Genomic DNA, 22,566 nt, shown 5'->3' with positions numbered 1-22,566 from the left:
ACCACGAAACTATGGTTATTTTTTAGTTTAAGGCACACAGACGGCTACGCTGTCTCTTTTTGCCCCGCCCTATATACCACAGTTGATGCTACGATCAAAAACGGTTGCGCTGTGTGCATTGAAACAAAAAAGGTGGATTTCGCTCTTCTTAATATTTTTGAGACTTCTGTTTGATTTTGTAGACCTTATCATTAGAACGAAGTCCGAACTTACCCCGCGAAGGTCCGATCTTTTCTAAGGGTTTTAAATTCCTGTATAGGATGATAATATCTGTATAGATATTATCATCTATTTTTAAGCTTACACAGAGAGAATTGAAAGATGATTAAATTATCACATAAAGTACCATTAATAATAACCAGTTTTATATATAAAATGCCGGTACCGCGTAAATATTTTATAAGAAAAAAATATATTTTCGAGACTCCTCGCAACACACCGAAAAACCGTCCAAAATTAGCCGAACGCACTTTATAGTATTTTTGAGTTAGGTTAATCCTTTTTTTTTATTGCTTTTGTGCGATATACACGCACTAATTCCGGAACGCGACCTGTTTACGTAGGCCACTGCGGCGGATTTTATAATACAACTTCAATGCTTCATAATCTATTATTATATATAAAAACTAGCGACCCGCCCCGGCTTCGCACGGGTGCAATGCTGATACTAAATACACTACAGAAAAAAATGATAATTAACATCACATTAGAAACCTCAAAAATAACAGTATTTCTCCACTATTTAATGGATGTTATTATACATATAAACCTTCCTCTTGAATGACTCTATCTATTAAAAAAACCGCATCAAAATCCGTTGCGTAGTTTTAAAGAATTAAGCATACAAAGGGACATAGGGAGAGAGAAAGCGACTTTGTTTTATACTATGTAGTGATGAATGTCTATTTCCCTTGGTCATCGCATCACGCGGGAATGAATGGACTGATTTCACTTATTTTTATTAATTTTTTATGTTTGTTATTGTCAGAAGGTTCTTATTAAAGAAAAAAAATCAAAAAATTGCGCGGAATTATTTTTTTATGAAAACTTAACAATATTAATTTTACATAACTGTCAATTGTTTGAAATAATTGTCAGCGATTGATAGAATGCATACTTTAAATGCATACTTAGACAGGACACGTCTGTCGGGTGAACTAGTTGTAAAATATTAATAAATGTGAAATTAAGTCATTTCTAAGCTTAAAGTGTAATAATGACTGCATTAAAACTAATAGCATTTAATTAATAACTAATTTTATAAGATATGACATCAAGGAATAAAACAATATTATGAAAAAATAATTTTAATAAAACACAATTGCTTAAATCAGTTAGATTACAATACGAGAAGGATACTTAAAAACATTAAACTAGACCACCCTAAGTTACATTTGAATAAGAACTATAAAACTTTACATTATAATATTATGTCATTATATTTGAAAACTTAAGTTAGTCGCTATACTCAATATATTTACTAAATATTAACCGCCTCACTTATAAACTTTGTAAACATTGTTTTGTCCCTTTTACAACACTGGCAAGGTAGAAGCGACAAAATAATGGATGGTTAAAACTCTGAATAAAATAGTTTATAAGCAAAATGCGGTGTAGAAGAGACTATGTTAGCGGCGCTGAGCGCTGCTCAGTCAATCGAGTTATCACTTAATGTTTACACTTTATATTATAGATCTAGAGAAGTTCCGCGGTCGGTCAGGCTGGTCGCGCGAACTCTCCGTGCAGCTCGATGTGCGCGGGACCAGCACAACAGACCCCCGTCCATGTGGAGTAAACTACGCGTAATTATTTAGGTGCCGCACTTTTCACACCACCCCTGCAATTTTAAATATACTAAGCAACCCATCTCGGATCAACACAGCTATCCAACTTTGCAAATCGTATTGTAATTACTTCAAATGACAATATTTACTAGCAATAATGTTATGACAATCATTATAACATACTCCTCTACTTATTATTTAGCATGATCAAATTTGCGCACACTATGCGATTACGTCGTTTATCTTAAGTAATTTAACACAAAAAATACAAACTTAATTTACGCATCCACGCATCATTAATTGGTATATTAAAGTAGTGTTAAACTATTTAGGTGAGCGACCATGATGCAGTCAAAACTAGGATTTTTTTAATGAAAAAATTGTTAAGTCCTCATGGCCCCAACATGTCTCATCAACTCTACAAGTCTACAAGTATAAAATCGTTTAAACTATACAATTGAATTACATTATAACATGCGTCAACAGGGGACAAATTTAAAACCAATCTAATAAAATCTTGACGATAAATCCATAACAATATATCAATCAATACTAAAAACAGCAATATTTTACAACTTTCTTTTATCACTCGAGAGACTTATAATTATTATTTAGCGGTCCATGTTTAATCAACGACCTCCATGTAGACCATTCCACATTTCAAATTTTAAATCATAGCTTGGATATCAACATACGATTTTTTTAAATTATTATTTCTACCATTTCGCACACTGGCAACATAACTTATAGAGTTAATATTAAGTCACACAAATCCTAGAGAATGTTTCTTGATCATATGAACGGTTTCTGTACGACCGAAACACAGTATGAACTGTCATCTATTATCAGATTTACCAATTTATTATGATGAATTATCATTTCACGCATTACAATTGTTCTGAACGGATAACTGCGCACTATCACGTATATTTAACGTTTAAACAATTGGTTCCACAGGAAAGCTGAAGTTCCAGCTGAAGTAGAAGGCTGTGGTTGAGGCTTGGGCGGGGGTGGCGGAGGTGCTGGCCTTGCAGCTGCCTCTGCTTGGAAGTCTGCGCCAATAGACAAACAAGTTATACAACTAGAACACAAGACATATGCTCGAAAGCGATGATCAATTAGATTCATTTATTACCTGCCAATGTCGGACCAAGGAACACGGTCTGGAACGTGACAGACTCCCAAATGGCGCGCCGCTACTCGGCTATCTCCCGTTCAAGCCCTCCGCCACCGGCCTTGTCCGAGATGCACGAGCGCGCGACAGACGCGAACAATCTGCGCAAATACCACATTCATCAACGTCGACATCACGTAACGTGGTGCCGCGGGACGACCACCAACACAAATGAGTGATATGAGGTTAAAATATGAATTTAATAGTTATTTCATGATAGATGGTTAAGGATTGATGAGACATGTGCAACTGTAAAATATAGGAATATGACTTACTTCTCAATCTCTGGAGCGCAATGCACGAACTCATGAGTCCAGAACTTGTAGATGGGATTCTTGATGAGCTCGATGAATGTAATGAGCAGCCCCCACGGATGTGGTCTGTTGACGATGAGCCGTTCGAGCAGCATGCGCGTGATCTGCTCCTGCACCGCCTCCGAGTTGGCCTCCGCGAACAGGTACAGCAGGCAGCACGAGAAGTAGTGCGTGTGACTATTCGGGTACCGCAGCTGATTCGCGATTGCGTTCAGGAACAGGTATCTGGAGGGGACGGCGGTAAGTTAGGTCAATATATCTCAAATGGGGAGTGGAAGGTACAGTTAGGAGAAAGGATAGTATTTATTCTCCACGATTGTTAGGGACGCGACAAAATGAAAGATAAATTATATCCACACATTTACCATTAGCGCTATACCCTACTGCTACTATACTATACTGCTTAAAAACTCGTTTTTCTTTAGATTTCGATTCACTCCAAATTGGTTACATATTTCAATGGTATGAGACTTTGTAATGCGAAGATACAGTAAAAAACTTCACAAAACAAAGTAAGATTTTGATGATTATTTTTGTACTAGTTTTGTTTAGTTTAATTCTTACTAGCAAAAACAGAAAATATAAACACTTTTTAACAAAAATAAAGCCTACGAGAACTAATAAAAAAGATTTACCTATATGGGTTAATTTTGAAAATTATTATATTATTGCAGAAATGACAAACAGGTCACAATTAAAATTGATACTTATAATACGAAACTTTTGATTGATAGCCCTATTATTATTTGTCACTTACGCGGTATTGTACTATCACGCTGCTCACGCACATTGTTCAGGCGAAGTAAAAAAGTGAAAATAGTGGGGCGCCTCTTCGTGTATGAAACGATCTATGAGTACTGTTTGAGTTTCTAAGAGCAAAATTAACAATGTAGATGATGCAGAAATAAAAATATGAACTGAATTTATTTGTTTGATTTAATCCTGCATGCCCTAAGAGTCTACCAAAAGTGTGTAAAATCTGCCATGTTTTGATGAAGCGTGAATTCTCAACAGTGCGCCTCTGCCTGGCTCTTCAAGGAATACGGGCGTAATAACTGATGGTGTTTTTTTTATATATATGTATACGATTATATATAAAATAGATAAATTCTGAAGGGCAAGTACTCTAAGAGGATGTAAATACTACATAATTTAGGTACCTTTTATATAAATCAAGTCTTAAAATAGCCTTATTAAAATAGAAAATAATCAGATACCTACATAGTGATGGATCTTTAGTGCTTCGATACATTATGTTGGATACCTTTATCAATGTAAAGCATATTAATTAAAGCGTAAATGATGGGAATTTAAATCTACCTTGAACATTGAAAACTATCAATGTTTACGCTCAATTATAAACTCAAAATCTAATCGTTTTTCTGGATTAATGCGATATCCCAGCTTGTCCGTTTTATAAATAACTAGCTTTTGCCCGCGGCTCCACCCGCGTTATAAAGTTTTCCGTTATAAAAGTAGTAGTTTCCCGGGAGCCTATGTTCTTCCCAGGGTCTCAAACTGTCTCCATACCAAATTTCATCTTAATACGTTGGGTAGCTTTTGAGTTTAACACGTTCAGGCAGACAGATGCAGCGGGGGACTTTGTTTTATAATATATTTTTTAGAACATTTTAAGAGGAACAATCCCGTCACACATCATTGTTGCATAACTTTAACCATTTACGCAGCGCACGCAACGGAAGCTCTCAAAACTAATAAATTGTCCCCGTTTTTGCAACATGTTTCATTACTGCTCCGCTCCTATTGGTCATAGCGTGATGATATATAACTTAGAGCACTCCATAAACAAAGGGCTATTCAACACAAAAATAATTTTTCGGTTTGGACTGGTAGTTCCCGAGATTAGCACGTTCAAACAAACAAACAAACTCTTCAGCTTTATATAATAGTATAGATGTAACGCGAACTTAAGTTACATACATCTACACCCGGCTTATAGCATTGTCCCAACCGAGATCGGTTCGGACAATGCACCATGCACCATGCCTACCGTACCGTCCCCTCCGTCACCGCACTCCTCCATCCAGTGTCCAGCGACGTCACTCGAGAACAAAACGTGCGCGCACGCCGATGTCGTATGGACAATTTAATTGTATTAGCCCGTTTTATGTTAATTTGTTTGTGTAATATATGATTGTGCTACGAACCCCGTGTTTTAATTAACACCCCAAGAACAACACCCAACACAAAGTATTCCAGCACTACAATAATATGTTATGAGAATTTATTAATAATTCTAAATGTTACAAACATTTTTCCATTGCTGTCGGTTCAGGGGCGAATTATGTATGGGCACAGAACAATATCCTTTGTGCTCCAAAAGTTATTATTATTTTGAAATATACGGATGACATAATGTCACAGCGTCCTTAGATATTAATACAAAAGTAACATAATTACAGAAAATACGCTAATATGCTCATTAAAAACTTGCAAATCACGATGTGGATAAAATGTTAAGTATTTTCCATAGATGTTTTGCTATATCACTAGATTAGTTAACTCACCCATAGCATGAGGGCAAAATTTTTGTATCACAAATTTCCTAATATCTCCTTGAAAATTAACTACTTTGATTTGATAATTATGTCAGTTGAGAGCTGTTAAAAATTTTACAGAATCGCATATCAAACGCCATTGAGTTTTTAGATCGCTTATTTTAGGCTAGTCGCAAGATTTAATTTTGTCTTGACAAGTCATTTTGGTCTTGATCAAGTTACATAATTATTATATCATCTACATAGAATGTATGTAAATACATACAAAAAATTCAAATTAAATAAAAGTTTGTGATAATATGATACATTACATAATGTATCCAAACAAGAGTGCGCAATGCCGTGAAGTTATGGATAATCTCTTTCATACGGCAGTCCACAACGTTATAATAACGAACGAATTAGGAATCTCGCATCTGCACAGATGAAATTATGTTGCTATTTATAGACATAAAACAAGCGGCACTAACCGTCCCTCGTAGTCGAAGTCAACGGTGAAGTTTTGGAAGATGTCCATGTGCGCCGAATGCGCGATGGTGGACATGTTCGGCGTCTGTCCTTTGGCGCGTATGTGTGCGATCGCCTGTGTGCCTACGTACAGCACTACCGCGTTCATTAGCTGGCTGTTGTATCGTCGGCCGGGCTCGGTCGCCGCCGGATCGTCGCTTATCTAATTAAATTTTATTGTCGTCAATATAATCACATTACAATATCAAATGCCATAACATTAATGTTTTTTTATAAAAAAAAAAAATATTGTGTTTATGTAGAAGTTGCGATTACTGTGCATCAAATTGCCGTGTATAGAAAACTGGATGGATTAGTCTGTTTTGTGACCAGTAAGTTTTCTTGGTAACTGAACTGAGTTATACGATATTTACCTGCATATTGCTCCTTAATTCTGAAAGGAAAGTGACAGGAGCACGCGCTTTCAGATACGCGTCGAGGTCCTTCTTGAACTGTGATGAAGGTATCATCGTGGCATAGTTGACGACTGCGCGCGGCGACAGCGTGATCTCAGCCAATAGATCTACCTTCAGATTGGGAGTGAAAGGGTCCGGGAGGCGCATGTTTCTTGGGAACGCCGAGAGAATTAGATTCCTCATTTGGATGCAATTAGGCGGTATCTCGTCACAGAAGCCGTAGTGGTAGTCACACAGGAATTCAGGAAAGTCGTGAAGCAAAACCAACAGCACTTTAAGTGTGCCCTTGTAAAGCATCATGACTGGTGCCGCGAGCTCAGTGTTGCGCAAGAACGGGTCGAGGAACTTGAATAAGTCGATCAGCAGCGTCGAATACATGCCCCAGCCCTGCACAATACCATTGTCATTACTAATTAGTTTGACCACAAACCTTGACAAGTATTAGTTATTCCCTGTCAACTATAGACACAATTACATCAAACAGTAATGCCTGACTTTATACGTGCAGCAAAAAAAGGTCTTAATTTAATAATTTATTTGCAATACATCATGTTTTTAACTAATTAGAAACCTTTTGCTGTGGCGTGACGGCAAGTACTCTGTTGACGAAGGCTCGATGTGCGACCACTTCGAGCCAAGCGTAGCAGAAACCGGGGGCAACACCGGGCCGGATAATGCGTAGTGTATGGCAGAACGCGGTGAGAATCTGACGAAAAATATTAGTCAATTAAGAATCTTAAAAAAAAATTATAGTTAAATTCAATTCATTACATAATAAATTACCTGATAGTTCATAGATTCAAGAACTGGCTCAGCCATGTTCATGTCGAGAAACAGAATGAGCAGCAGACGGTGGTATGGGAGCTGTTGGAAGTTGACACCATGCTCTTCATGGTCTTGCAGCAGGCAGCCAGCAATAATTCCCAGAATCTAGATGAGGAACATAACTTATACACGATTTCGCTTTTAAAAAGTTTACTACTAAGTTTACTATTATGAAAAGCTGTATAGGTCATACAAAAAAGCAATGTTTATCAAACAGTCAGTACTAAATCACACCTTATTCAAAAGATTCAACTTGGGCGTAGGGTTGCCGCTATCCGCCGTGTTCTTGATAAGCAACGACACCAGTTTAATGAAGGAGTCGCACATGGTGTAGTATTTGTCCCTTTTGGGAGGAACCGGCGGTGGGTTGAGACGATCTTCGTTTAGTTGTTGGTAAACATTCTCGATGCACATTTGCGTGGCGATTCTGAAGAAGCGTGTGATCATGTCATCCGACTTGAGTATGCCATTCATGTTCATCCTGTGCACATACAAGTTGAAGTTCTGTGCTAGTTCGATCTCAGTCAACGGGCTGAGCAGGACGTTCCTCCACTCGCGGAGGAGATTCTCAGTCTTCTCCTGAAGGCCTGGTGGGTCGTCGTAGTTTTGTGACTGTAGGTGCAAACAGTTATTCAAAAGTTATATTGTGTTATTCAAAACAGCAAAGACGTTCAATATTGATAATAGTATACAATAGAACCACGTACATAAATGTGAAGTAGGCTTACCCGAACTTGCAAAATGCCAGAGTGTATGTGCGCAGTAGGGCCTAACGGTGATCTTTCGCCTAGATATGCGCTTGGATCCTGATTAACCCTCAGAATCTCGATAAGCGAGCCGAGACCCTCGGGCGGCGGCTGTCGAGACATGGACACAATCCTCACGAGTGTCTCCGTGGTGTGGTACAAATCGGATTCGTTGACATACATGTTGTTTCTGTCGTCAACAAGGTACAACTGGACCAGCTGCATCGCAAAAGCTACAGCCATATAGTTATTACCATTGTCCATCATGTGAGCCATTGCGATGTCATACTGGAGACAAACAAAACGAATTTAAATAATTGGTGGTTAGGGAGTGATAAAACTATTTTATAATCACGTTATATAACTATGTCTTACATATTTCACTTGCTAAAACTGTACTTTTATATTTAATTAACAAAAAAATATGCTTGTTGTTGATAGCAGTTACAATACCTGGGGCATATTGACAAGGTGGTTCCTGATGAGACAGTCCACTGCCTCGATGTTGTACCGCAGCTCCTCGCGGCACTCGGTGATGCAGCACGTGATCTGCTTAGTGGTCCAGACGTGGCCGTACACCCGCGCGTCTTCGAGAAGCTTCAACACGCGCAGATGGATGTCACGGTAGCGGCCCATCATTTCAATATGTTCGCTGCTCACAGCGGACTGAACAATGTGACCGTCCAGAATACCTTCCACTGCCTGCAACATATATATCTTTAACAAACACTTCACTCAAGTTTTCTATAGTAATTCGTTGAATAATAATACCTTCTTTTAATACAAACATTATTTGCCATTTACGATGCTCAAATTCAAAATTTTAACCAAATCAGACTAATTTTAGGAAAAAGCAATAAAATAGATTTTTTTTATTAAAATATACAAGTTATATAGCGCGATAAAATAAGAGGGACTAACAATAAGAGCCGAAAAGACTATTACTTTTCGATGCACTTTATGTATCATTGATAAACAATACTTACAATATTTGTAACAAAACTATTTAATGTAAAACAAGTCAATAAAATGTGTTTACCTTTTGCAACAATGTGCAACCAGAAACTATATCGCGATTCCTCCGTGCTATGAACATGCACTCAAGCAGAGCGTGCATATTGGCAGATTGCATGGTCAATGAAGCCACGCCCAGCGAGTTAGCCAAGAACATCTCTGCTGAAGTGATCAGCGCGCTCATCTCGTCCGTGCCATACAGTTGTGCCGGGTTGATCACCTGACTGAAAGTCAGTTGCGGCATCTGCTCCTGCGCAGATGGCTTCGGGATGAATATGCCGGCATCTCTTACAGGCACGAAGCCGGGAATGTTGCAAGCAAATTCGTCGTAAACAGATATCTGCAGGTCGACGGGTCCACCGACACGCAATCGAACACGTTCGGGTATTCTCTCGGTCTGGTAAGACACTACCATGGCGTCGTAATACCGCCTGCCTTCTTGGCGGGCGATTTTTCTCATTTCGTAATCGTTCATTAAACGTTTATCGAGTTCGGGTAAAGCCTTCTCGACAGCTGTTTTCTGAATAAAAGCGCAGGCCAGTTCCATGTTTTCTGTAGCGAGTACTGCAGCCGCGCTTTCAATTATTTCCTTCTGTAAAACAAACAGTGTTATGAAATCATTTATATGTTATATGGATATTTGATAATTAAATCAATAATAGATATACCTGTTGTTGAGTAGAAGGCATCAAAGCAGTGATAAACGCAGTTTTCAGGTTGGCACTGATGGTACTGATGATCTGTTCTCGACAGGTGATCATCGCCATACCTGCCGTCAGATTTCTCATCATGTGATGAGCGCACGTTCGCATACGCACTTCATCAGGATCAAGTGCGAAGTCTTTCCTTATAATTTGTTCGCAAGTCGTCAAAGCGTATTTTATCGATCTGTCTACAACAGGGTGTATCCATTCTTGGATCGAACGTTCGATCGCGGGCTTAACAAACTGTTTCAAGTGTGGATAGTTCTGGAACAGTATGATGTGAGGATTGAAAGATATCTTCTGTCCGAAAGCAGAGGTGGACGACACATTCACGTCTAGATAGTTAAATCGCGGCTCGGGGAGGCCCAACACGCCCATGAGGTGGGGGTCGTTGGGCACGAGGCCACCGGTAGGCATAGGGGCTGGGACCGTCATGTCTTCCGTCGGAATCATCGGCGGAGGCATCATTGTCATCTGCGGAGGTGGCACCATCGATTGATTCACAGGCATTGCGGCAACCACTTCCTTGTTCGGTTTTGGCTGCGACAGTTGAAATTCAATCAGTCTCAGTTTCTCCGGATCTTTCAAATAGATTGACGGCTTCAAATTGGCAATGTCTAAGCTAAGATTCTTACAAAGCACTTCAATTTCAAACTTCAAGTTCAATTTCAAGTCAGGCTCTTGATGAAGTTCTGCTAGAACATTCATCAAAGCCATGGTCCATGGATTGGGAGGTTTGAACACGACGCTTTTGGCGCACGATTCTAAAACTTTGGCGACGAAAGGCACGACGTATAACAGTTCCTGCTGTCCTTTATGATAAGCTTCCAGTAGTAGAGCTTTCAAATCAAGGTCCACATGAAGAATGGGCTGATTTCTCGCTAGAGTCAGCATGCCAAGCCAGTGACCAAGATTCTTGAGCAACGATCGATCCGAGAAATTAGCTATTCCCTTGTCTGAGCGCAGCAACACTCTTATGTTACGATACGTCTCTTTTGTAACCATTTTGTTTATTTCGCGGATTTTAAGAACGTCAAGGAAATTGGAATATAATGCGTGGAAGTTAAGCTCTATAGAGGCACGCTTCATGACTAGATATTGGGAAAGCCATGGGAAATATTCTTCTGTAATAATTTCCTTGAGCTCTTCACATTTCGTCTGTAAATTTAATTGACTGAGGTTATTGAAAATGAATGCTGTCTTGTCTTGAATCGGTTCTGGAGGTGAGTTGATCTTTTCTTCCCGATCTGTAGCTGTGAGGAGTGTGTCAATATTGGTGGCGTTGGCTATAGAAGGTCTACTGCCCAGACTACCACCGGGGCAAACCGCCACTTTCGACATTACTGAGATCGCCGCTGGCGCGCAAACCATCGCCCTGAAAAAAAGAATACGTTTTAAATACTTGCAAATATTAAGCTAATATTATTACAATCACACGAGGGCAACTAACCAAGTGCAAGAAGTTTATTAAATTAATATTGAAATCGAAACTATTACGTTTAAGTATATATACTTTCAGCAGACTTCCAAATTGAAGGAGGTACTCAATTCGTCGTGTATTTTATATTTCTTACCTCAGAACTCTGGTCATTTATAAATCGATTTGAAGAAATATTTTTTTAATGATATACTTCCGCATTGGTGGCATAGAAGTTATATCAAAATTGGTTCAGTAGATACATACTATTTTAAATAAAATAAAGTGGAAAAAAGTATAACATCCATTTAAACAAAAATGCGTATTTTCTTTTCCAGTGACTTTTCCCGTGGTGATTTGTGTTGGGTTCCGTTCAACAAATAACAAAAAAAACTTTTTAACAATATTTAAACAATCTTCAAAAATAAAACAAAAAAATAGATTATAATATACTAGTTACCTATTTTCGAGACAGTATCTAATTAAAATTGTAAGTTAAGATACGTAAATAGAAAAGCAAATATACAAAAACATAGTTCAATGTAAATATAAATAATGTTAAATTATTTTCAGTGTTTTTCGGAACACTAATGCAATCACTGCAGACACATTCAATGAGTGTGAATTTACGTAACTAACCTGTATGGGGCTGTGACAGTGACGACAGCAGTCTGATTCAACATGGCGGCCAAGCTTGCCGGGAGCACTGGACCCTGGGGCTTGGTCGGTGGCTCCTGGCTCTGTAGACCGTATTCGACATATTCTATTAAATGTGGTGGAAATTCACTAAAATGCGGTATCGCCCGCACGTGCTCACAATATTTGTGGTAATCTTTGAGGCGCGACTTAAATCTGTCTAGGGCTGCTATGCCGAAGTAATACATCTTCGAACCTTCCGCCTTGCGTAATGCATCAAGGACGAAACGCAATGCAAGACCCAGAGATACGTAACTCGGCACCAATCCTTTCTCAATAATCCCACCAAATAACTGTGCTGTTATGTGTAACTCTTTGTCAGGGTACTGTGGGAAAAATTTATATTCCTCGAACAGATTTCTAAGCATGCACGAGAATACTTCACGTTCTCTTTTACTGGGCGAATCTTGAAACTTCTTAAGCATATCAAGTACCTCATCTATAGACAGTGTAGGATGCGGAGGATGATTGTATATCCTCTGGAAATATCCGTTGGCTTCATCTTCTATCTCCTTCGCAACGTTGTGCATCATCTCAGGGAAATGAATAGGATCCGGCAAACGCGGTTTGTCCATCATCGGAGCCGGAGCCATCCTAGCAAGCGCACCAATATTCGCTACGTTCGGATTGTGCTGTATTGGCATCATAGCAAAGGGGCTGTTGGGTCCAGCACCCATCAATCTCACTGGAGACCCAGGCGCCGTTACCAAGGGTCCAAGCGTTCCAGGCATAGCAAACGCGGTATTACCAGGAGCTCCTAAACTCAAATTCGCTACGTTAGGCGTTAAATTGACTATAGGATCAACATGTGGAGTAAATAGTTGGCCCCCAAGACCAGCTGGATTGAAAGGTGTCTCCAATATTCTATTATGAGGCCGAGCTATGCCGGCGATATTAGACCTTGTCTTACTCAGTATTACGGTCTGGCAAGCGGCTATTACGTTGTATATGGCTTCCTGCAACTCTGGCTGCACATTAGGAATACATAGCTGAAGGCAAGCCAACATAGTAGTGATGGTGTCTGGCGGCAGTTGTGCGGCCTTCGGCAATTGCTCCTCTGGACCCTTGCCCAGTATTTGCGGACATCGCCGCTGTAAAAACTTCACCATAGCTGAGACGAAAGATTCGCCATGATCCCTTATTTTATCGGTCAACCACTTGTCTAATTTGAGATATTCTCGCCTAGACGCTAAGCACGCCAGGTCAATCACGAATGGGAATGATTGAACATTTAACAAAAGGGAAAGAGCCTTTAAATCTTGCGCCACATCCAGAATCCTGGACAGTTTGGACTGATCACTTTCACCACGCAGATACCAATCGGCCATTGCATGCATAATGAGAGGCTTTACATTGGGATTTTGTGTATGCCAAGCGTGATGCAGGACGATGCCTGAGTTTGGATGATTTCCTAAAAAAATTGGAAAAAGAGTTGTTAACAACTCCGTTCTGAAAACAGTGATAGGCGGGCCTATCTGTATTAATGCCAACAGCAGAATGTCGGGACAATGCTGGAGTGGCATCTTGAATAGTTCGTGAACTTGCATGTAATAACCACGCTCGGCGGCATGTATTAGTAATTCTATCAAATACAGGCAACGCCATGTTCCCACTTCCTTGTTGTCTACTTCAGGAGGTGACTTCAATATGTCTATTGATACAGGGTGATAGGGGTAATCGGCAAAACTGAAGATGTCTGGATGCTTTAGTACGTGGGTGATAAGCGACATCTGTCCATCCAGGTTTGTCCATCTACGATAAAGATATTCTGTGGGAAATACGTTTGCTGGATATCCAGCACTCTGCAAACCCATTCGTAGAATGGTAAAGAGGAGGCTCAAGCCAATTCTATCAGGGACAAGGAACTCTGGATGATCCAGTTGTAATATTACTTCTTTCCAATTTAGATTCGATGCGAGATCTTTCAATGTCTGTACAAAGACTTCGGCGTTCCATTCATTTTGTAGATCTTTTTTGGACTCATGGGTCATCCAATAGTTACCAGGCGTCTGTATTGGTGGTACTTCTGGTACTGGTATACCAGATGTATGATACCTAATCATGACAGATATAATCCTGGCTACATCTATAGCTGTCGGCTCTCGTGCGCCAAAATTCAACATGTGGTTCTTGCATTCTTCTACCGATGACGTAAACGCGTATCCGATTTCTCGAATGATCTCCGCTAACGAGTTGTCCATCATGGCTACGGCCATATCGTCAGCTGTGGTCATCTCCTCAAGAGGAGTCTGGGTATCGTCCGGATACAACAGAGGAGCGAGTACGATCGGCACTACTTCTCTAGGAAAGTCGCCTCTCAATCGCTTCAAAAACAAATCCTTAGTCACTGCTGCCAATCTAAAATTTTCGTGTGCAAGGCTGGTAAGTAGTGTTTGCAAAACTTCAGGGCTGCATTCCTGAAGTCCTGCTCGCTCCACTTGATGACCTCGTTCTGAAAATTAAATCCCATCAGTATTTAAGTAACTTTTATGATATAACCATAGTTATTGAAAACTGACCTGCGTCGAGATAGCACTGCACTAGATCCAAAAATCTTTTCTTCAAATGTTGTTTTGCAAGTGATACGATTTCACTCTTTGTGGAATTGCGTCTCAACACCAAGGAGAACGCAACATCCTCTGCTGTAGTTAATTTCAACAACCTCGATAGTCGATTAAGTAACGCATTTGAGGGTTTTAATACCTGAAAATGACATAACAATGACAACCAAAATTATATTGCATAATATTTTTCAATTTTATTAAAGCATAACATCAAGAAATTAATTTTATTATCTTTAAAACAATTTTCATCTAAGCCCATTCAGCGGCATAGTGTCATCATCAATCGTCATCATTTTCGCAATCATTTATAACAGTGAGTATGTCATATTCCTTTACTGTTCCAAATTCATACCCATAGTAGTAATATTTGTAGGTAATTCTTTAAATACTTCATTAAAATTGGTTGAGCATTTCAAAATTTCTCAAATATTTATCATATTTACAAAATATTATTAAAAATATATATATGCCGTGTAGTATGATGCGAACTGCATACTATGCTTACATATAAAATTACCAAAATCAATTATATATTACAACCCTTCTCAGTAGTAAAATATAGGTATAAATTTAACAAAAAAGTATATACTTATAGATGTTTATTATTCATCGCTTCAAGAATTACATTTACTACCAACATAATTTATCTATCATAGTTGACACTTAAATCAATTAATATATATTTTTTTATTTTAATTTTATTAAGTACCTCAATTCTCGATAGATTATTAATCTTACTATTCACATATAATCGTACTATTCATTTTGACAACCAATAATGTTGTAAAGTAATAAACGAGACATACCTTCTGAAGTGCGCGAGCGGGCTGGTCAACCGCCCTGCAGACTACAGTCGATTTTGCAGGGTGATGGAGCAGAGACGCCAAATGTTGTCCTAAAAGTGATGCGTGGATGCTATTGTATGTTGAGCTGGGACGATCACTGTCCCAGAGTGTCTTTCCTGCCTCAGAAAGCAGGCACCTCAAGAGTTGATTTTCTGCTTCCAGCCCATATAGACTGACAAGCTGTTGGGACAAAATAGACATATTGATAACTTTATTTTAGTGTGACAATGAAGGAAACAAATAACATAAAATACATGTCAGATCGTTTTGACAATAAGACACTAACTCCAATGAGATATATTTGTGTGTACCATTGTAGCGAATGTCTTAATCAATAAAATTTAGTACGGATTTAAAAAACAAGATTTTAGTATATCATGTATGTAATTCATTTATATAATAAAGCTCACATTTCATACTAGTAAAGAAAAACTCAACTCTTTACTTAGTTATCAAATATCACTTAATTTAATAAAATATTTAAATACCTTGCACCACTATTCTATATACTCGTAAACATCTTATCAACCTACATATACAAAATAAAAGAAAAACTATACTATAAAATATAAGAGTAACACCTTAAGGCAGTCACAACATGCAATATAATTAATATGCTTTCATATTCATTGAGTATCTACATAAAAGGACATTTTACGAATATATGAGTATTATTGTAAACCTTTTATTCTCGCTTAGTGATGAGTGATGACACATTGTCCTATTTCATCATTTTTTTTGCGATAATAACGAAAAAGTTATTGTTATGTAACAATGTACCGATTTGTATCACAATAACCGCGCAATACGTATAGAATTTGTAAACAATTTTGACTACAACTATCTACTATATAATAACACAACAATAAATTTCGTACCCTTTACGCAGTAGATTAAAGAAGCTTCACGATACAACAATGCAAAACAAAAATATGCTCTTTGTTGGCACCACCGTATCCATGGCTGCACTACGTAAACATAATGCACGTCTGAAACATTAATGAACCCAAGACTTTTAACTTCAACGATCGAACTTTAATCACGAATGCTGATCGTGCGATATACCGCGTGCAATATTGAGTTCAACTACAAGTAACATGATGTAGTCGGCTACAACCATGTAGTGCCGACGCAGCGCATGGTGACAATTTACAATTGCGGTCATCCGACACTACTGTCCAATGTCCATAGTTTCACGCTCTTAACCAACTTAAATTTGACAAATTCGGATATGATGATTACACAATTGAGTAAAGTTATTGCCTCTGATGGCAACACTTCCACTGTAAAGGTAGGAAGTACAAGGTACACGGAAGATATTTTTTAAGTATCGAAGGTGCGATCTAGAAAAAAAATTACGATGACCTTTTAGGGCGCTTTCAAATTAAGAACAGACACGTGCGAGTTGGCCTCGCGCACCGAGGATTCCGTACAAACGCCATAGGTACGAGTGCATTTAGAAAACGACTAACATTATTGCTCTAAATAAAAGGCCAACTATGTTAAAGGGCAATTACTTGGCTGTTCGATCTCTAGACACTGTTGCACTAATCGCAAATAATAAGTTTGTAATAATAAATTCGCGTTTTTTGTTATTAAAGTACATATTTAGGGGTTTCAGATTTTTTATTTTGCATGTACTATAAGACGCATCTTCTTACCTAATTTCAATATTTTAGATGAAAGGAGAAGTACCCTATAAGTTTTAATTCCTGTGTGAAATCGCAAAATATGCGACATAAAAGGTTCTCTCTATTGATCGCGTTACCTTACATTGAGTAGGTCCTTAGAAGGTCTTGATAGATAGCCAGACGGAAAGACGCATAACAAAGAGAGAGAAAGAAGGCTTCCGTTTGAGGTACGGAACCCTAAAGAGTGCCGCGATATGCCAACGAACACTTGAGCAAACACGACAAAAAATTCAGTTATTATTTTACGTGCTGTTACCTGTTCGTGTTTTAAAATTATTTATGTAATTATAAATATTTAATGTTATATATTATGTAGGATATTGATCCAAGACGTATATTGTATGGGATAAATAACCAATGACTAATATTCTTTCTATTCGGCGTACCTGCTTACTTATGTTATAATTTACATGAGAAACGAGATAATTATGTAATAAAACCGCGTATTACAATGAACATTATAACGTTTCTGTAATCCAAACCACTTCTAAGAAAATTTAATACAAAGGACTGGTCAGACGATCGATAGTGTCCAAATCCTAAACCATCCTAACAATGAAACATAATCGTGTCGTAAGTTTTATAACCTATATAGACTGCTTCTTTTCTCCAACAAAAGCGAAAGAAATAACTCCAACCATGAACTACGTCATATAACACCATCCCGAGAACTTGGAATGCAATTAGGTCGAAGTGCTTTGCACTCGCAGCGAGGAAATAGCGACCTAGAAAATAGATAAGGACGTTACTATCAGTCTCCGGGATTAGGAATTTGTTATTAAGAAAAATAAAATTGCGTGGAGAAGACGTAAACAACTGTAAGTCATAATTTTATGTAGTTGCATAATAAAGTTGCTATTCACCCTTTCTATAATTGTATGTATACTTGATAACATGCTTTACTGTTTGAATATTGTTAGCCACGTATGTTACAAATGTTCGGTGAATATTTGTAACATACATGGCTATTTCAGTAATTCTTCAGTGAAAAACATTTTACACCACAAGTCGAGGAATCTTCTTTATCTGAATTATGAACAAACCTATTATTATTATATAGTATAAAAGAAAATCTATTTGATGAAACACATTGTCTTCATATTAGATTAATAAATTTCTAATAGTTATAGTAGCAGACAAACCTTCACGTATATTATAATTCATTGATACCTTATTCATTATGTATGTCCAATTTAAATAATTCAATGCAACAATATTACTCACTTCAATATTTATAAAAAAAAAAGAATGGTACAGTAATAGAATATGACAGAATAGACTGTAACTAAAATAAACAGAAAGGTCTTGAACTGTGGAAGTGAATATAGGATATTTATATTTTTAATCAATAGTCAACCAGGATTTTGTTTTTAGACCAGGAAAATGATTGTATTTCACTAACTATTTACATTATTGAGTACTCACACAGGAGTAATAGTGCAATCTTTACAACAAACACTCCACCAAAATGGAATCAAACATAAAACATTAATCATCCAGAAACAGGCATCTATATATGCAACAATTGCAATAGACAAAGAAGTACCAGCAGCCTATATTTTCAATTAAGGGGGAAACTGGGTCACACTTTCCGTTAGTATCTTATGGCAAATGCTCAATATACCTATCTTGGATCAAGTGCAGGAAAACATTTAAAAGCATATTGAGTATTCATAAAAGGAGTCACAAAATGATTTGTGGAAAATTTGGATAGGTGCCAATAGTCAAACGTACCGAAATTGAAAATATAATGGGCAAGACATGTTTTTGTGAATATATATATACTGAAGAACTAGTTCAAACTGACAAATTCGTTCAGTGTTGGATAGCTCAATCAGCTTACAGCTTATGGCTCCTTCCTATCCCAAGAAAATATATATAATAGTGTGACTTTTATCCCGAGAAATTTACACACGTGTGGAGCCGCGAGCAAAAGCAAGTGTTCAGATTAGGTTTAAACATTATTATAATTTTTTTTTACTATTCAACAAATACGGCAAAAAAATATTATTAAACAACTACATTCGCTTTGCAAAGTTAACGCATAACTGTGCTCTTGCATATAAAATTTACCTAGCTCATTGCAGGAAATAACATGCAGTATAATCAGAAACTAAGAAATAAGTCTAATATAAATAGTATAATTAATCATTAACATGGCTCATCATATTCTGATAGACATAAAAAAGAAGGAATAAAAATATATATTATTATTTACATTACTTGGATTTACATTTATAACTAAAAAAAATGATGAACTGTGATTTATAATTAGTGATTATAGAATAAAATAATTTAAGCTACAGTAGAATTTGTAGCTCTTAAATGTGTGTTACGCAACAGCAATTATAAAAAATTATTTTCTCTACTTTGAAAATGTCATGAAAATAATTAGTGTCACTCATGTTAGTAGTTAAATGTGAATAAACTAACATATTGTTAAAAAAGTAAATATGGTAAAGTGAGGATACAGCGGCAACTAATTGTTACCTCTTTCTCACAGATTTGAGAACCAATATAGTTGGTTTTTCATTAAGTCTCTAATGCATTGCCACTGTTTTTAAAATGAGACTTATAATGTTACTCATAAAATGCAACAATATCATTTAATTAATGATGTGATCAATATGCAAGGTGTAATCATCTCTCAGTCAACATAATATGAACCCTACGCCACTTACCATCAGGTGCATTAGGGTCATTTTATACTTATTTTTCACCATTTAACATGGAACAACAATAACAATGACTAACAAATTTTGTTTGTTCATAATTTATTATATTATACTTAAAAATGTGCAATATTAATCTGGATAGTAATTTTTTATTGATATTGTAGAACAATGTGTGGATGTTTTACTAAAACATGCCCATGTAATTAAAAGAATATTGCACTGTCTTGGGTGAAAAGCATAAAATTTGTATTTTTGGGCTACAATAAGTAAAATAAAAGCAGTAGTTTTATACTGATTAATTATTTAGACATATAATAAGTATAGTTTCAAACAATAGTTTGAATTCACTTTAAATTTGAATCATATTATTGATAAGCAAAAATAAATAACCCAAAAATAAATCTGAGTTTAAACTTAACATTAAACGTAAGTAACAAAATTCTATAGGAACTAACATATTTTTATCCTTATCATTGATTCTTGGGGTATCCAATTAAAATACATTAAATAAAAATGTTGATGTGGTTTCCTATAATGCTTTAAAATAGAACCTAATATCAGGTAAACACATAGATGCATAATGTGCTTAGTAACAGGGTTCTGTAAGCATAATATGTGACTAAAAAGAATATTAACACAAAAACTGCAAAACAAGTATCCAATCTAGTATTTCCTTTCAATTTAACAAATATGTTTGGTATTTACTTTTTTAAGAATAGTGACTATCAATAGAAGAATGACTCAGTGCAAATTCAACTCAACTACTTTTACATCCTTTCCTCACAAATTAACATTCTGAATAAACCAATCAATGAGGAGAAGAGACTTATAATAAATTATATAAATACAGGTAAGCACAAATACTACTACTAGTGATATTGTTTATGTGGAGTACAAACAAATAACATATTATGGGTAATCTAATTATTATAAATACTATAACAGAATTCGAGAGCACTTGAGAGTCTGTATAGTGAATTGTTACGTTTTTTTGTGAGAGAATGACACATGGTGACTTCTATATATTTATCTAGTTGTTTTGCATTGAGTAGAAAAACTGTAGATGAATAAGTTTTTTACAAAACAATAATTCCTTCTAGATTGATGTGTCATCGCTAAAGCCCACCGATCTGACTTTATAATAAGTCTGTGGTTGAAAAAGCGTCGACACGCAGGCAAGGTGGTTACGATCACGGCACCGCTGCTCGCGGCCATTACTCACCGATACGCATCGCTACTTCGACGTAACGCAATAAATCACGCGCAAAGCATTATCTTACCACTACAAACACCATTTACAACTATATAGAGTTATTTCATCGCTCATTCCGTATTCACAATATGGCGACAACAGAAAACAAAGAATGAAAATTGCATCCACACAGCGGTCGTATCTCACCTGACTCAACTCTTGACTCGTCTGCTTAAAGTTCTTCTTGTTTAAATTTACGACAAGATAATTGATTTGAGATAAGCTAAACGTTAAAGAGTCCAGGTTCATAGTTCCATTAATACAAAAACGAAAGCTTCAAACACGTTTGAAGCTTTCTCGACTTTTGACGGATTACTACAGTATACGTAAGCTGTCTTGCAGTTTTATCTCGAAATAACAATAATCCTAAACCCAACATCACCAAATCTATTGTTCACTTCTATAGAATCAACATAATTTTAGCACCCCATTCTAAAGTATGGTAAAAAATCTACACACGATGACGAAGGCACACGCTCTTTCTCTAACAGATATATCTACATTGCAGCGAATAGTCGTAATCAGTGTTGCCATTGAAGTACCCAAAACATCTAAATGGGAATGAGAAATACGATAAAATTATTATTATAATAATACGATATTATCATAATATGATAGGAAAAAAAGCAGAATTTAATAAAAACGAAACGGAAAACGAAAACGGATGCTTGCCTAATGCTTTATACATTTTATAAATTCAAAAATGTTGCCAGTTTCCAATTCGTTGTTATAAAAATAACTTGACCACCTTGGAAAAGGTAAATTTGCTAAAATAGAGCGGAATTATTTTAAAAGTTCATTAATACAATTAGGTAAATGAAAGCAAAAGTTTCCTATGTAATATGACACTCACGAGGTGGTAATCAATATGTGCAGCTAATAGCGCAATATAAGTATTACTTATTATGAATTATTATAAAAGATTTTTTTTTTTTCATATAACATTGAAACATTGGTCCATATGACCTACTTATAAACTGACAGAAATGGAATGAATTTTGAATCTGAATCGAAAACGCTCGCCAACGGCATTCTTCCCACAGAATAACGACGCCATAGAAAAAAATCTAAAATAGCTAAGTGCATCCTTTATAAAGAAAGATTTTCCTTACTAAATGTCAACTTAATTGGTATTTGAAAATAAATAAAACATTATACAGAGATTACACTAAAGACGTAAATGAAAATAATAAAATGCGTTTAAATTGAATAAATTTCGAATTGGAATCAGAATGCTTGCAAACGAATATCTTTCAGATCAATCTTATAAAGATAAAGAATTATTCATTACAATTCGTTTGCGGAAAAAAAATGTTTGTGTGGGAAGAAATAACTTTTGTTTGGGGTCCGGAGCGTTCTGAATTCCAATAAAATTTAAATAAAAAATTGAAAAAACGGATGTGCAACATGTTTATAAATACTG

General features: G+C 36.7%; 1 protein-coding gene across 2 annotated transcripts; it reads right to left on the bottom strand.

Moving 5' to 3' along the window:
• Positions 1-1,291: 1,291 nt before the first annotated feature.
• On the bottom strand, positions 1,292-21,667 carry LOC115455773 (CCR4-NOT transcription complex subunit 1). 2 transcript variants are annotated; one of them, XM_030184468.2, is made up of 16 exons: positions 21,291-21,667; positions 15,487-15,705; positions 14,636-14,819; positions 12,060-14,568; positions 9,968-11,378; positions 9,325-9,891; positions 8,739-8,987; positions 8,268-8,573; positions 7,774-8,151; positions 7,498-7,644; positions 7,286-7,420; positions 6,673-7,101; positions 6,262-6,461; positions 3,234-3,497; positions 2,920-3,059; positions 1,292-2,836 (listed from the first exon to the last, which is right to left on the bottom strand). In XM_030184468.2, exons 1-15 carry the CDS (start codon positions 21,390-21,392, stop codon positions 2,981-2,983), a joined length of 7,179 nt encoding a protein of 2,392 aa, XP_030040328.1. In that variant the 5' UTR covers positions 21,393-21,667; the 3' UTR covers positions 1,292-2,836; positions 2,920-2,980. The 2 variants fall into 2 exon arrangements, with proteins under 2 accessions (XP_030040328.1, XP_030040329.1); XM_030184469.1 differs by lacking the exon at positions 2,920-3,059 and having other exon boundaries at positions 1,292-1,837; positions 21,291-21,392.
• Between the last annotated feature and the right edge of the window lie 899 nt (positions 21,668-22,566).

This window comes from Manduca sexta, chromosome 27, assembly GCF_014839805.1.
Source record: "Manduca sexta isolate Smith_Timp_Sample1 chromosome 27, JHU_Msex_v1.0, whole genome shotgun sequence".
Classification (NCBI taxonomy): domain Eukaryota; kingdom Metazoa; phylum Arthropoda; class Insecta; order Lepidoptera; family Sphingidae; genus Manduca; species Manduca sexta.
The sequence above is the reverse complement of the archived record's forward strand: the minus strand, read 5'-3'. Positions and strand labels throughout refer to the sequence as shown.

Bases quoted from the DNA above. Each gene is read 5' to 3' on its own strand.
- LOC115455773 (XM_030184468.2), bottom strand. From the start codon at position 21,392: ATGAACCTGGACTCTTTAACGTTTAGCTTATCTCAAATCAATTATCTT. The intron at 11,379-12,059 runs GTTAGTTACGTA...TCTTTTTTTCAG, and splicing joins ACTGTCACAGCCCCATACAG to GGCGATGGTTTGCGCGCCAG. The intron at 9,892-9,967 runs GTATATCTATTA...TTTGTTTTACAG, and splicing joins TGCCTTCTACTCAACAACAG to AAGGAAATAATTGAAAGCGC.